The sequence below is a fragment of the Galeopterus variegatus genome, unplaced genomic scaffold, assembly GCF_000696425.1.
Source record: "Galeopterus variegatus unplaced genomic scaffold, G_variegatus-3.0.2 Scaffold3453, whole genome shotgun sequence".
NCBI classification, from domain to species: Eukaryota; Metazoa; Chordata; class Mammalia; order Dermoptera; family Cynocephalidae; genus Galeopterus; species Galeopterus variegatus.
The window spans coordinates 150,566-162,972 of NW_007729564.1; the positions used below are offsets into that span (position 1 = coordinate 150,566).

General features: G+C 49.8%; 1 protein-coding gene and 1 long non-coding RNA gene across 2 annotated transcripts in view; one reads left to right on the forward strand and one right to left on the reverse strand.

The window, feature by feature from the left end:
* Positions 1–12,407, reverse strand: part of LOC103600767 (tensin-1-like) — a gene marked incomplete at its 3' end in the record, with an annotated part of 169,094 nt that overhangs the window by 144,695 nt on the left and 11,992 nt on the right. Inside the window, exon 3 of the mRNA XM_008585101.1 lies at positions 7,745–7,782. Within this exon, the coding sequence (XP_008583323.1) occupies positions 7,745–7,782 (38 nt within the window). The remainder of the gene's footprint in view (positions 1–7,744; positions 7,783–12,407) is intronic.
* LOC103600766 lies at positions 8,998–11,027 on the forward strand. The gene is made up of 2 exons (XR_551408.1): positions 8,998–9,484; positions 10,306–11,027. It is a non-coding gene; the product is annotated as an uncharacterized LOC103600766 (long non-coding RNA).

Consider the following 12,407-nt stretch of genomic DNA (forward strand, 5'->3'; position numbering starts at 1 on the left):
AAAATTTTAAAAAAAAAAAAAAAAAAAGACTAAAGGAGGCCCTCAACCCCAGAAAGCACTATTAAGTGCATGGCATTGTGCTCGGTGTTCATTAAGAGAACAAAGACTAGTGGTTCTCAAATTTGGCTGCAAAGAAGACTCACATGGGAAGTCTTATGTAAATAAACTTTATTAAGATATAATTTACATACAAAAAAATACTCATCCCTTATAAGAATATAGTTCAATGAGTTTTGACATGTGTATACATGTGGATAACTACCACAATCAAGATATGGAACATTTCCATCCCCCACAAGTTCCTTTGTACCCATTTGTAGCCAATCTTTCCACCACCCCCAATTCCAGGTAACTACTAATCTGCTTTTTGTCAGTTTTGCCTTTGCTAATTTCATAAAGATAGAATCAGCCAGTACGTACTCTTTTTGTGTCTGGCTTCTTTCACAATGTTTCTGAGATTCACCCACGTCGTTGTGCATAACAATACACTCCTTTTTATTGCTGAATAGTATCCCACCGTACTTTTATATCACAATTTGTTTATCCACTTGCCTGTTGTTGAATATTTGGGTTCTTTCCAGTTTGGGACTATTAGGAATAAAGCTGCCATGAATATTTGAATACAATTCTTTTTGTAGACATGTTTTTATTTCTCTTGGGTAAAAAACTTAGAGTAGAATTGCTGGGTCGCATGGCAAGTGTATGTTGAATATTGTAAGAAATGGCCAAACTGTTTCCAGAGTGGTTGCACCATTTTACACTCCCACCACTGACTACCACTTTTAAAAGTCTCAATGCCCAGATCATACCCCAAACTAATTCAATCAGAATCTCTGGGGAGAAGGACCCAGGTAGCAGTATTTTTAAAGCACTCAGGTGATTCTAATGTGCAGACGAGCTCTCAAACCAGTGCTGCAGATATCAGGTGCCATTGATACAGGCAAACAAACAATACATACCCAATTCACCTGCACGATTTCCTCACTCTTCCTTGATAATGGAGAGGAGAAAAAAGAAAACATGCAAGTATCTAGTCTTGGCACCATTGCCCTTGCAAGCTTTGTTAGTCTCTCAGATTCCCCCCACTTTTCATAAAATAGGAAAAGGCAGGAGGAATAAAAAAATAATAAATAAATATTAGCAACTTTTTGACCATTAATTTTGAGGTTGACATTTTAGTTAGGTTATCATTCCCAGTGCTCACAAGAACCCTACACATAGATCCTATTATAATAGCCATGTTACAGATGAGGAAACTGGGAATCAGACATGTTCAGTAACTTGCTCGAGGTCATAATAAATAAATATTAGCAACTTTTTGACCACTTAATTTTGAGGTTGACATTTTAGCTAGGTTATCATTCCCAGTGCTCACAAGAACCCTACACATAGATCCTATTAAAATAGCCATGTTACAGATGAGGAAACTGGGAATCAGACATGTTCAGTAACTTGCTCGAGGTCACACAGCCAGTTATTGATGCAGCTGGCATTTAAACTCAATAGTCTGTCTCCAAGNAATAGCCATGTTACAGATGAGGAAACTGGGAATCAGACATGTTCAGTAACTTGCTCGAGGTCACACAGCCAGTTATTGATGCAGCTGGCATTTAAACTCAATAGTCTGTCTCCAAGGCCAAAGAATTCAAACACTCCACTAGGCTCAGAGCCATCAATGGATCCTGGGGCCACGAACCTCCTCCCACCCAGCCTCTAACCCAAGTTGTAAAGGAAGGCTGCAGGTGTGTTTATGAGAGACTAGCGGGAAAGGTGATGTGTAATGTGGCTGAAAGGTGGGGGTTAATTATAGGATTTCCTTTCCTTTCAAGCTTAAAGGATGAGATTTAAGCCCTTTTGGTACAAGAAAGGAGACCGAGTCATTGTTGCAGCCCCCTTCCCGCACCCCAGCTGGTGCTTGGGACAGGTAAATGCCGGGGCCTGGGAAGAGGTAGGAGAGAGCTTAGGAAGGAAGCGTAGGTGAGAAAGAGCTGCCCAGAGGCTGAGGACTGAGTCAGTTGTCTGACCTGCAGCAGCCTCGTCCCTTTGGTTAACTCCTGTCTGACCTGGAACAGGCAAGAGCATTTTGCTGGAAGGCGCTGCTGTCGCCACTGGAACTGCTGTTTCAAAACAAAGGCAAATCAGGAATGAGAGAAGCATGGCTCGAAAATGTATCTGGGGATTCGGGAAAACTGGGTGCTTGCTACACAGGAACTCTGTATTATCTTTGCAACTTCTCTGTAAATCTAACTGTTCTAAAATTAAAAGCTTACTTAAAATAATAAATAAATATGTAAATAAAATATATCTGGAGGTTGTGGAGTCAAATAGCGGGGGACTGAGGAGAAAAGCAAAACAGAAGAAAGCCCGCTGTGTATACATACACCACGCACGTGCTAAAATTAAAGTGGAAGACAAATCCTGGGCCATTCATTTTAAATCCTCAGCAGAAGAAAAACAATTGGACAGATAAGGATTCCAGTGAGAGGTAAGGGTGAGGACTAAAGAGGCTTAGAATTTGCTTGCTTCAGGAGATTTAAGGGGAGAGCTAGAGAGTGGCATTTGCACGAACTGTGGTGAAATTCCAGCACCTTGTCTCTAGTTGTCTTTCTCTGTTTCTCTCGCTTGTTCTCGTTCTTTTCCCATCTCACCTGTCTCCATCCATTATCCCAGGGCAGTGCCAGGATCATGTAGAAGTCCACTGTGCCAAGGTGCCATTAGCCAAGTCAGTTATCCTCAGTGGGCCTCAATGCTGGATCTGTAAAATGGGGCTACCAGGAGCCCACCCACCTCACAGAACTGCGAAGATGTGGGGCAATGTTTTGTGTCTTGCAAAGTTCTGTAGACACAGGTAAATAAACGTTCACAGCAGGTCTGCTCATAACAGCCCCAAACCAGAAAGAATCCACATGACAATCAACAGTGGCATGGATAAATAAATTGTGGTTAGTCACATAATGGAATACAACATAGCAATAAAAAAGAATGCTCCACTGCAACCCGCAAGAACACAGATGAGCCTGCAGACATAATGTTGAGTGAAATAAGCCAGACGCAAAAGCAAACACACAGTATGATTCAATTTATATGAAGTTCAAGAACAGGCAAAACTAATCTCTGATGATACAAGTAAGAATAACAATTACCTTTGGAGGATATTGACTTGGAGGGGAGCATAAGGGCTGCTTCTGAGGTGCTGGGAATGTTCTAGATCTTGATATAGATCTAGATATACATCTTATTCTAGATCTGGCTCATATATACGTATGTATAAATTTATCAAGCTGTACATTTGAGTTCTGTGTACTTGACAGCACATGAATTATACCCCAATTAGAAAAATGTAAATGATCAGAATTATTATTGGGCGTGTACTCTGTCAGAAGGGAGGACGGCTTTCTGAAAGGGAATTAAAAAGTGGTTTTGCTGTTACTGCTTTCCTGCTTTCATCCACCCCCTCAGCTTCTCCCTTTGTCTGAAACTATTTGTTTCTCAACATTCTTTATTACACTTTTTCCTTTATTGGCACCCCTTCTATGGGCCAGGGAGTATTCTAGAAGCTGGGGGTGCAACATATCTCTCAACCTTCCTTTGCACAATCAACATGTCTGTAACATCCACCATGAGCCAGGCACCAAAGCCCCTCCTCTACCAGCATGAGCATTTGCCCTCAAGCAGGTCCAAGTGGCAAAGAGCTGGGTACAGAATATCTGGACTCCTTTCCAGTCTTCTCCTATCATTCCAAGAAAGGAGAAAGGTGTCTACTATATGCCAATGTGCATTTAATCCTTTACAATTCAGCTCACATTGCTGAAGGCAACAGGGATAGAGTTCAAACCCATGTATGCCTGATTCCTATATCTCTGCCCTTTCCACCATTCCCACGACTTCCCAGGAGCCAGGTCAGCACAGCCCTCTCTCTGAGCATCTGTGGTAGTCTACCTCCAAGATGGGCCCCATTGATTCTTGCTTCCAGGTATTCATGCCCTTACGCAAGCTCCTCCCACAATGAATAGGGCTGACCTATGTAACCAATAACATGTTGTGGAAATAACAGTGTGTATCTTCCCAGTGAGGATATAAAAGACACGGTGATTCTCCTGAATCACTCACTCTAAGGAAACCAGCCACCATATTTTGAAGACACTCAAGCAGCCCTACGGAGAGGTGATGGGGCAGGAAACTAATACCTCCTACTAACAGCCAGCCCCAACTTGCCAGCCACATGAAAGAACCACCTCGAAGAGGTTCCTCCAGCCCCAGTCAGGTCTTCAGAAGACTGCAGCTGACATCTTGATTGCAACCCCATAAGACCCCTGGCCAACTACAAGAACCAGCCAGCTAAGCTACTCCCAGAGTCCTGACCCACAGAAACATTTATTATTATAAGATAATAAATGTTTGTTGCTGTTTTAAGCTACTAAATTGGGGGGATAATTTGTTACATTGTATTACTATGTATACCCCTGTCAGAGCCACGGCTTCAGACTGCAGGAACGTTCTGGAAGGTGGCATGTTAAGGCATTAAGAACCAGCCACTTACTAGAGGGGTGGCCAGAATTGGCTGAATTAGAGAAAATCATTAGCAAGAAATCCCCAATGTGTGCGAGAGTAACTGAAAAAAGAGACCAGGCAAACAGAAATCCTGCAGCCTTCTTTCCTAGAAATTTCTCACACACTTCATCTATCTCAGTAAATGAAACCACGTGCACCCAGTTACTCTGGCCAAAAACCTGGGAGTCATCCTCGAGTCCATTCTCTCTCACACATCCACCAGCAGGGCTCTGGGCTCCACCTCAGAATGCATCCCGGCCACGGCCCCTTCTCACTGCCTTCCCTGCGAGTGCCATGGACTAGGCCACAGCCTCTCTCATGGGCAACACCAGCAGCCTCTTATCCCATGTCCTTGCTCCTACCCTTGTGCCTGGTCAGAGCCAGAGTGGCCTTGACAAAGTGGAAATCAGAGCACATCCCCAGCGCTCACCACTCTCCAACCGCACAGCCTTCTTTCACGCATGACAAGCTCGTCTCACCTCAGGGCTTTGCACTTGCTCTTTCCATCCCTCCCACCACCAGACGACATCATTTGGGTCCCAGCTCACACGACACTTCCTCCAGGAAGTTTTCCTGGGCCACCCTAGCCTAATCGCCCTCTAACCCACTGCTCTGGTTCCTGTCCTTCATAACTTGCTTGCCCATTTAGTGCCTGTCTCCCCTATTAGAATCTAAGTCCCATGAGGCCAAGGCCTTGTCTGTCCTGCTCACTCAGAACAATGTCCAGCACATGGAAAGAGCTCAACAAACACTTGTTTAATAAATCCTGCCTAGAAGGGGATGGATGAAATGACCTCCAAGTTGATCTGGTTATAAAAATCCACAGTGTAGAGCTCTGTTCTGTGCTCTGGGGCTCCTGCTGCAGGAGGAAAAAGCAGGGCCGTAGTAAGACCTGTGGTTTCAGGGGAGAGACTTGCGAGCTGGGTGGAGCACATAGCACCAGTGGGTCCCATTTCCTATAGAGGAAAATCCTATGAAAAGCCCCATCTGTCTGTGGCCACTGCCCTGCCAGTCCACCCTCTCCCCTGTTGGTTGGCCTCCTTGTCTGGGCAGAGCAGGATTGCTGCAGTCTGGTGCATTCTGAGCCTCCAGAATATGTGAGAATCACCAGGCAGGCTATGCCCCCCCGAAAGTCATCTTCAGCATCCCTCTGTCTCCGTGCACAAGGTTGCTGCAAAACAAGGGGCCATCTTCTATCATACCTGTCTGGGCCTATCTGAGCTACCCATTCCCCCTACTCAGACCATTCACTGCCAGTAAATTCACCCCCTTATCTTCTCTAAACATATCCCACTGCTGCTAAGAAATGGGGAGCAAAGGAAGAAGGGCAGGTAAGGGTCAAGAGACACCTGCCAGCAGGCAGCTAGCAGCCGTGGGAAGGAAGCACAAAGGCCCAGGGACAGAGTGGGTGAGAACTAAACAGTGAGACCCTAGGAAGTCACTCAACATTTTAGTGCCTCAGTTTCTTCATCTGTAAAACAGCATGATCTTTCGGCCTATGTTTTATGCGCTAATAAAATTAAAAGAATAAAGTCTGATAATGCATGTGAAATGCCTTCTAAGGCCTATAGCACTATACAAAGTTCATTGTTATTAAGAGAAACAAGTTCAGGAGGGGAGGTAGGAAGGGGTAGACTGAGGAGCAAGAAAACTGGAAGGTTCTGGGGTTAAGGGTGGAAAAACTCGGCTCCAGATGTACAGAATGAGGGGGGAGGAACAGAAACTCACTCTTCATCCCTCGAAGAAAAGGCTGAGGAGACAGAAAACAATGGAAGAGGCAGGAAACCCCCTGTACAGAGGCACCTACTGCAAGCCCGGCCCTTTGTACCTCTGCTGGGTGAGCACTCCAACCTGGAGTTCACAGATGGGGAGGCCCCCCCACCCCACAAGGTGTGTATGTGGCTTAAGCAAGGTCTGTCAGGAGGAAGTGAATTCCCTCCTAGACCTGCCTGCTCCATGAGCATCCCTTCTCCAAGGTAGTGCTTGGCCCTCGGAGCTTCCAGTTGATAATCATCAATTACTATGTTTTTGAGCATCCCCCGGGTGTCAGGCACTGTGTTGGGTGCTTCACACACATTATCTCATGTAATCCTCATAAAAACCTGATGAGGCAGGCTTCTCGTTCCTACATCCTTAAGGATGAAACAGAGGCTCAGAGAGGTACATGACTTGCCCAAAGCTGCCCAGCTAATAAGAAACAGGACATGAAATGTTCCAGATACGGGGCCTCAATGCCTCCATCAATGCTTCTTTTTGAAGCATCCTCCCTCCTCCTTCCATTCACTGAGCTCCTGCTTGAAAAGTCAAGTGTGCACAGCAAAAGTAGGGAGTGAAAGGACAGGGACAGTAGAAGCAAGGACAGAAGAAGGTGCAGACACTGGCTGCATGGGAAAGGTAAAGCATGTTTAGGCATTTCCACCTCCAGCAGAGCCGAGCCCATTTGAGGAACAATTTCCTTACCCCAAACACATAATCCATCCTGGTGTAACCGCCCCCTTATTACTCCAAGAAGCTGATCCATCACTCTGTCCAGGTCTGAGTGGACACAGCAGGGCCCAGCCAGCCTGGCCAACCAGGACCCAGCAATCCCTCCAGTCTTCTTGCCTCAGTTTCGCTCTCCCACCAAAACCAGCCAAGAAATACTGATGGGGAAACTGAGGACCAAAATGGGACCTGACCAACCAAGAGGGGTGTGAGAATTGCTCAGAGGGTTCCAGACTCAGTGCTATCCTGACCTCTGTCCTTATTCCCCACTTCCCCTACCTACCTCCTTCTCCCATCCTGTGGCTGGGGACACAATTTTTCTAGGCTGGCCTGCGGGGTAATTGAAATGCATTCCCTTCCTCCCTGCACCCCCACCCCCCCAGTTCCCCCTTGAGAACTAGGGGGAACACCTTCAAAAGCCCCTCTCTCAGAGCTCCTGTCCCCACCAGCCACCTCCAGTAGCCGCCCAGACTGCGCGCCGAGTCCCCCGCCCAAATCCCCCCAGCTCCCCCACCCCGCCCCGGGCCTTCGCCTTCACCTTGACCTGGGCCGGCTCCCAGGCCTCGGCGCTTTGCATAAACAAAGAGTGGAGGAGGGACGACCCGGGCACCGCCCCCGCCCCGCCGTCGGCCCCTGCTGCAGTCCCCGGACACCGAGCCAGGCCCGTCCCCAAGTCCTCTGCGAGGCCCGCCAGCCCTCGGCCCCTTACCTTGGCCTGGCATTTCCGATGACAGGAGAAGCTGCAGACTGCGAGAGGGCGAGACACAGAAAGAAAGTTTTAGCCGCGAGGTATGAAATGGAAACTCAGCCGAAATCTCCTCCCACCCCCGCCCGCAATCCGCGCCCGGGAGGGAAGGAGGGAAGGAGGGACCGAAAGAGGGAGGGGGCGGAGGGGAGCGGCTGCCGCAGCTCCCCCGGGCCCGCAGGCCGGGAACGCCCGGACCTAGGCCCCGCGGGCGGGGAGGCGCCGAGCCCCCGACGCCAGAGCCCCTCTGGGTGCGGGAAGGTGGGAGAAGGGGGGGGCGCGGCTCCCCCGCTGGACCCCTGCCAGGGGCAGAGGTAGGCCAAACCCAGGCCCCTTGCCAACCCTAGCGAGGAATAAGGGGGCCCTTCTCCCCTTACACACACACACCAGGCAGGCAGGCAGGCAGGCAGACAGCACCCGCTAACCAAGATCACACTGGCTGTCCCCCAGAGGCATGCAGGCTCACATACAAACTTGCACCCACACACGCACACTCCCCCAGCACCCCCCTACCCATACACACAGCCAGGCACACAACACAGAGCCTCACACACATCCTCACGCCAGGGAGACCCTCTGATCCCGGGGCACCAGCACACACAATAGCATGAGAGACCCTCAGAGTCCAGCCTGACACAGATTTGTGAACACAGACACGTGGACAGATGCTCACACAAACTTCATGTGCATGAGTTGAAACACACACACAGAGGACTTGCTCCCCTCTCCCACTACCAGAAGCTGGAATCGAATTTCCTATCAGGTTCCCAAAGCCTGGAATGTCCCCAGCCCTGCTGCCCCACTCCCAAGGATCTGGGATTTCAGGGAGGCGTTTGCTGATCCCCTTCCAGTAGGTCCCACTGGTGAGGTGAGGGGTCTCCTGAGCTGGTTTCTGCACTGACTTGGGTCTTGTTGGCTGCCCAGGACCTCCTGAGGTAGGTGGGTTAGGGGCACTGCTTAGAGAACCCGTGAGGGAGGCAGGGAAGCTGCCTCACCCCGAGTCCTCAGCAGCCACAGCCCAGGGCCACAGCCAGCTGCCCCCCTCTCTTGGATCTATGGTACTCTATCCCCTCCAGCTTGAGCCAACCTGATTCTCAGCAGAACTCAGAAAGGGAGACTGAGGCACAAGTTAAAGGCTGGAGTGGCTGACAGAGGCTTCAGGGTTGCCACACTAAGGCTTCTGGCTTGTCTGAGACAGGAGAGGTTGATAGTGGGCATTGGGGAGAAGCTGGGAGGCAAACTGGCTGGAGCCTGGGATGTGACCTTGGCCATTGGCCATAGCATAGGAACTTATTCTCTCAGAACCTAGTCCTGGCCCCATCTCAGGCCTGTGACTCAGCCAGCGCTGAGCAAGGCTTTCCTGACCCCACCAGCCACCCGGCCCAGCTCAGGGACTTCTCCACCCCTGGCTACACCAGGACATACCCACCTCAGTCACCCAAGTCATACCCATCTGTCTAGCCTTTCTGCTTCTCCCTCCCTCCCAGGGACCCGACCATCCTAGGGGGCAACCCCTCCCTTCCAGAAGATGTTCCCCTCTGAGACCAGCAGCTCCCCAGCCCCACCCCCATGTCTTCTTGCTGGCCATGAATGTGGAACTGAGGAGGCCTGGGCTGAGCTTGGAGGCCTCACTGGGCCACTGCCTGCAGAGAAAGGGACTTACCCTTTCCCCACCTTGGTTCCTACTGTGTGGGCTCCTTCAAGGTAAGGACCTCTCTCTCTCATACACACACACATACACACACGCACATGCACACACACACAGAGTAGTGCCTGGTACACAGTAGAGGCTTAATAAATGTTTGCTAAAGTTGGACCTGACTGAAGAACTTCCCTGGAGTTTATGTGCACCCCCAATTAATCATCCCACCCCACTCTCAGTCTTTTCCTGAGCTGTACCCCCAACACTTGCAACATCTCATATTCAAACAGAAAGGCATCCCTAAGTGTCGACTCTGGGCTTTCCAACTCTAGTCTAGACACTAGGGGCACAGTGGGGGCCAGGACTCCATCTTCCTCCAACACGCCCCACACTTCTAACAGTCCCCAAAATGCGCCAAGCTCCTTCCTACCTCAGGGCCTTTGCACTTGCTGCTGAAGCAACAGTGACCACCCAAATTAGAGTAGGTCCCCCATTATTCTTTCTCATCACCCTGCTTCCTTCCTTCTCAGCACAGTTCCCAGTCTGAAGTCATCTTGGGTAATCTGCTGCTAACTCATGTTCAGTCTGTCTCCCCACACTAGACTCATGAGGGCAGGGAGCATGCCTGTCTCATTCACACCCTATCCCCAGCAGCGAGAACAGTGTCTGTTTCAGGCCCCCGGGGCCATACAGCATCTTTGTGCAAATTAGCAAAGCCCTACCCTCCGGGAAAACCAGCCCCATGGACACACAGCTGGACTAGTGCACAGTGTCTTCGAGGGAATGGTGAGAAGGTGCCCTTTCTCCAGGCAGCTCCTGCATGGTGCTAGGATGCTCAGCTTGGTGAATAAGGCATGGGCTGATTCCAGTGCACTCTCTGCAGGTGCCCTTGGCCATGCATGGCCTGCGTGACTATACAGGGCAGCCCTGCCTGTCACACAGTGGGCAGACACTCAGCAAATGTCCCCAAATGGAGGGCAGATGGAGAAATCATTGGGCAATCACAGTACAACGTGATGAGTGTTCCCTGCATGCTGGAATGCACGGAGCTTGTCCTTGGCAACTCTACAGTGGGGAGCAAGGAAAGACCTCCCCCAGCCGCCAGCCCAGAAGACAAAAGCTCAGCAAACTGAATATAACTGCCAGGTCACAAGCAGGACAGGCATGGCTAAGCCCTTGAGAATGGATTTTTACACCTTCGGAAGTACCTGTCCCCAAGCCCAAGGGGGCTGGCTGTCTTGTAGAGTCTCCTCCAGGGAAAGCTCCTTTATATTCTTAGTCACCTTTCTCAGTTCTTCTCTCATGGGGCAGTGTTTCCTACTCTCTAACTTGCATCCCTCCCCTCTTGCTGTAATTTGAAGCTTGGGCATGCCATTCTTCTAGCCTCTCACCTCCCAGATCAATGAAACATTCAGATGTGTTACAGAAAAGCAAACTGTGGCAGCCAGCGTCTAAGGCTGCCAGTGTTCTTTGCATCCTGGCATTCATGTCCTTCTGTAGTTCCCTCCCACACTGAATAGGGCTGATTTATGTAATCAATCGGATGTTATAGAAATGGCAGTGTGTGTCTTCTGAGGTTAAGCCATAAAAGATATTGTGACTTCAGCCTTGGTCTCTTGGATCATTCGCTCTGTGAGAAGCCAGTTACCATGTTGTGAAGACACTCAATCAGCCCTATAGAGAGGGCCATGTGGTGAAGAGCTGGGGCTTCCTGCTAACAGCCAGCCCCAACTTGCCAGGCATGTGAGGGAGCCATGTTGGAAGTGGGTCCTTCAGCCCCAATCCGGCCTTCAGATGACCACAGCCCCAGCTGACATCTTGACTATACTTCATAAGAGACCCTGAGCCAGAACCATGAGCCAAGTCACCCATGAATTCCTGACCCACAAAAACAATAGGGAATAATAATTTTGTATTTCTTCTAAACTGCTAAGTTAGAGGGTAATTTTTTTATGCAGCAATAATTAACTAATATGGAAACCAGAGCACAGGATCCCTCAGAAAGCAAGAAGCCAAAGGCTGGCTGATACTGGGAATTGAGACCAGAGGCCATCTGCTGGGTCCTAACCTTGCTCCTGGTACCTGCACTTTCCTCTTTTTAACTCCTTCTTCCTTTCCTTATCCTGCCAAGCAATGAGTCATGATGTCCCTAACTCCAAAGAGGCTGTCTTCCTCCCCAGTCCCCAATCGCTGCACCAATTCAGACAAACTACCCTGCCCTGGGCCCTGTCTCCCACCAGCCTTGTCCCCCTTCAACCCACAGAGCCATACCCCATTCTCAAGTACGAGCTGATCACATCACACCCCTGCTGAGAACCTCTGTCCAGATGCTCAGCGCATCATACAACGCCCTGCTTGGCCTGGTCTTGCCTCCACCTCCAGCTGATGTCCTAAAAGAGATGTGTTTCTGCCACACCAAACTCCCCAAACAGACCTCTGAATCTGCAAGGAGCAGGTCTGAAATGATGAACTCGTATATATCCTTCAAGGCCCAGTTCAAAATGTCCCTGCCTGAATAATCAGGCATTCAAAGATGGTCCTTCCCTCCCTGTGCTCCCGAATCTTCAGCTCACAACCCTTCAAAAGCTCTTCTCACCTTGGAGGATTAAGTATTCCTGTATGATTTGCTCCCTGCCCCCACCCCCACCACTTCCACATCCAGCTGCTTCTCTAAGGCAGAAAGGACTGTTCTGTTCAACTTTACAGCTTTGTGTCCTGCCCCTTCCCTGCGCGCACAGCCTGATATACAGATGGGGCTCAGTGAATGTGGAGTAAATTTCAGAGTGGAAGGATTATTCACAGTCTAAACCCCTGGGATAGGGGCTGACATCCAAATGAGGGTGGGCAAGCCCCACTCTTTGGCCTCAGGCCCTGCTGGAAGAGGGCAAGTAGGGACCACGGGAGTCGGTCAGTGCTTCCCGAGCTGCCCCAGTGCAAACACCTCCAGTGATCAAGCCTAGTGAGGAGGACGGCGGGGGCGGGGGG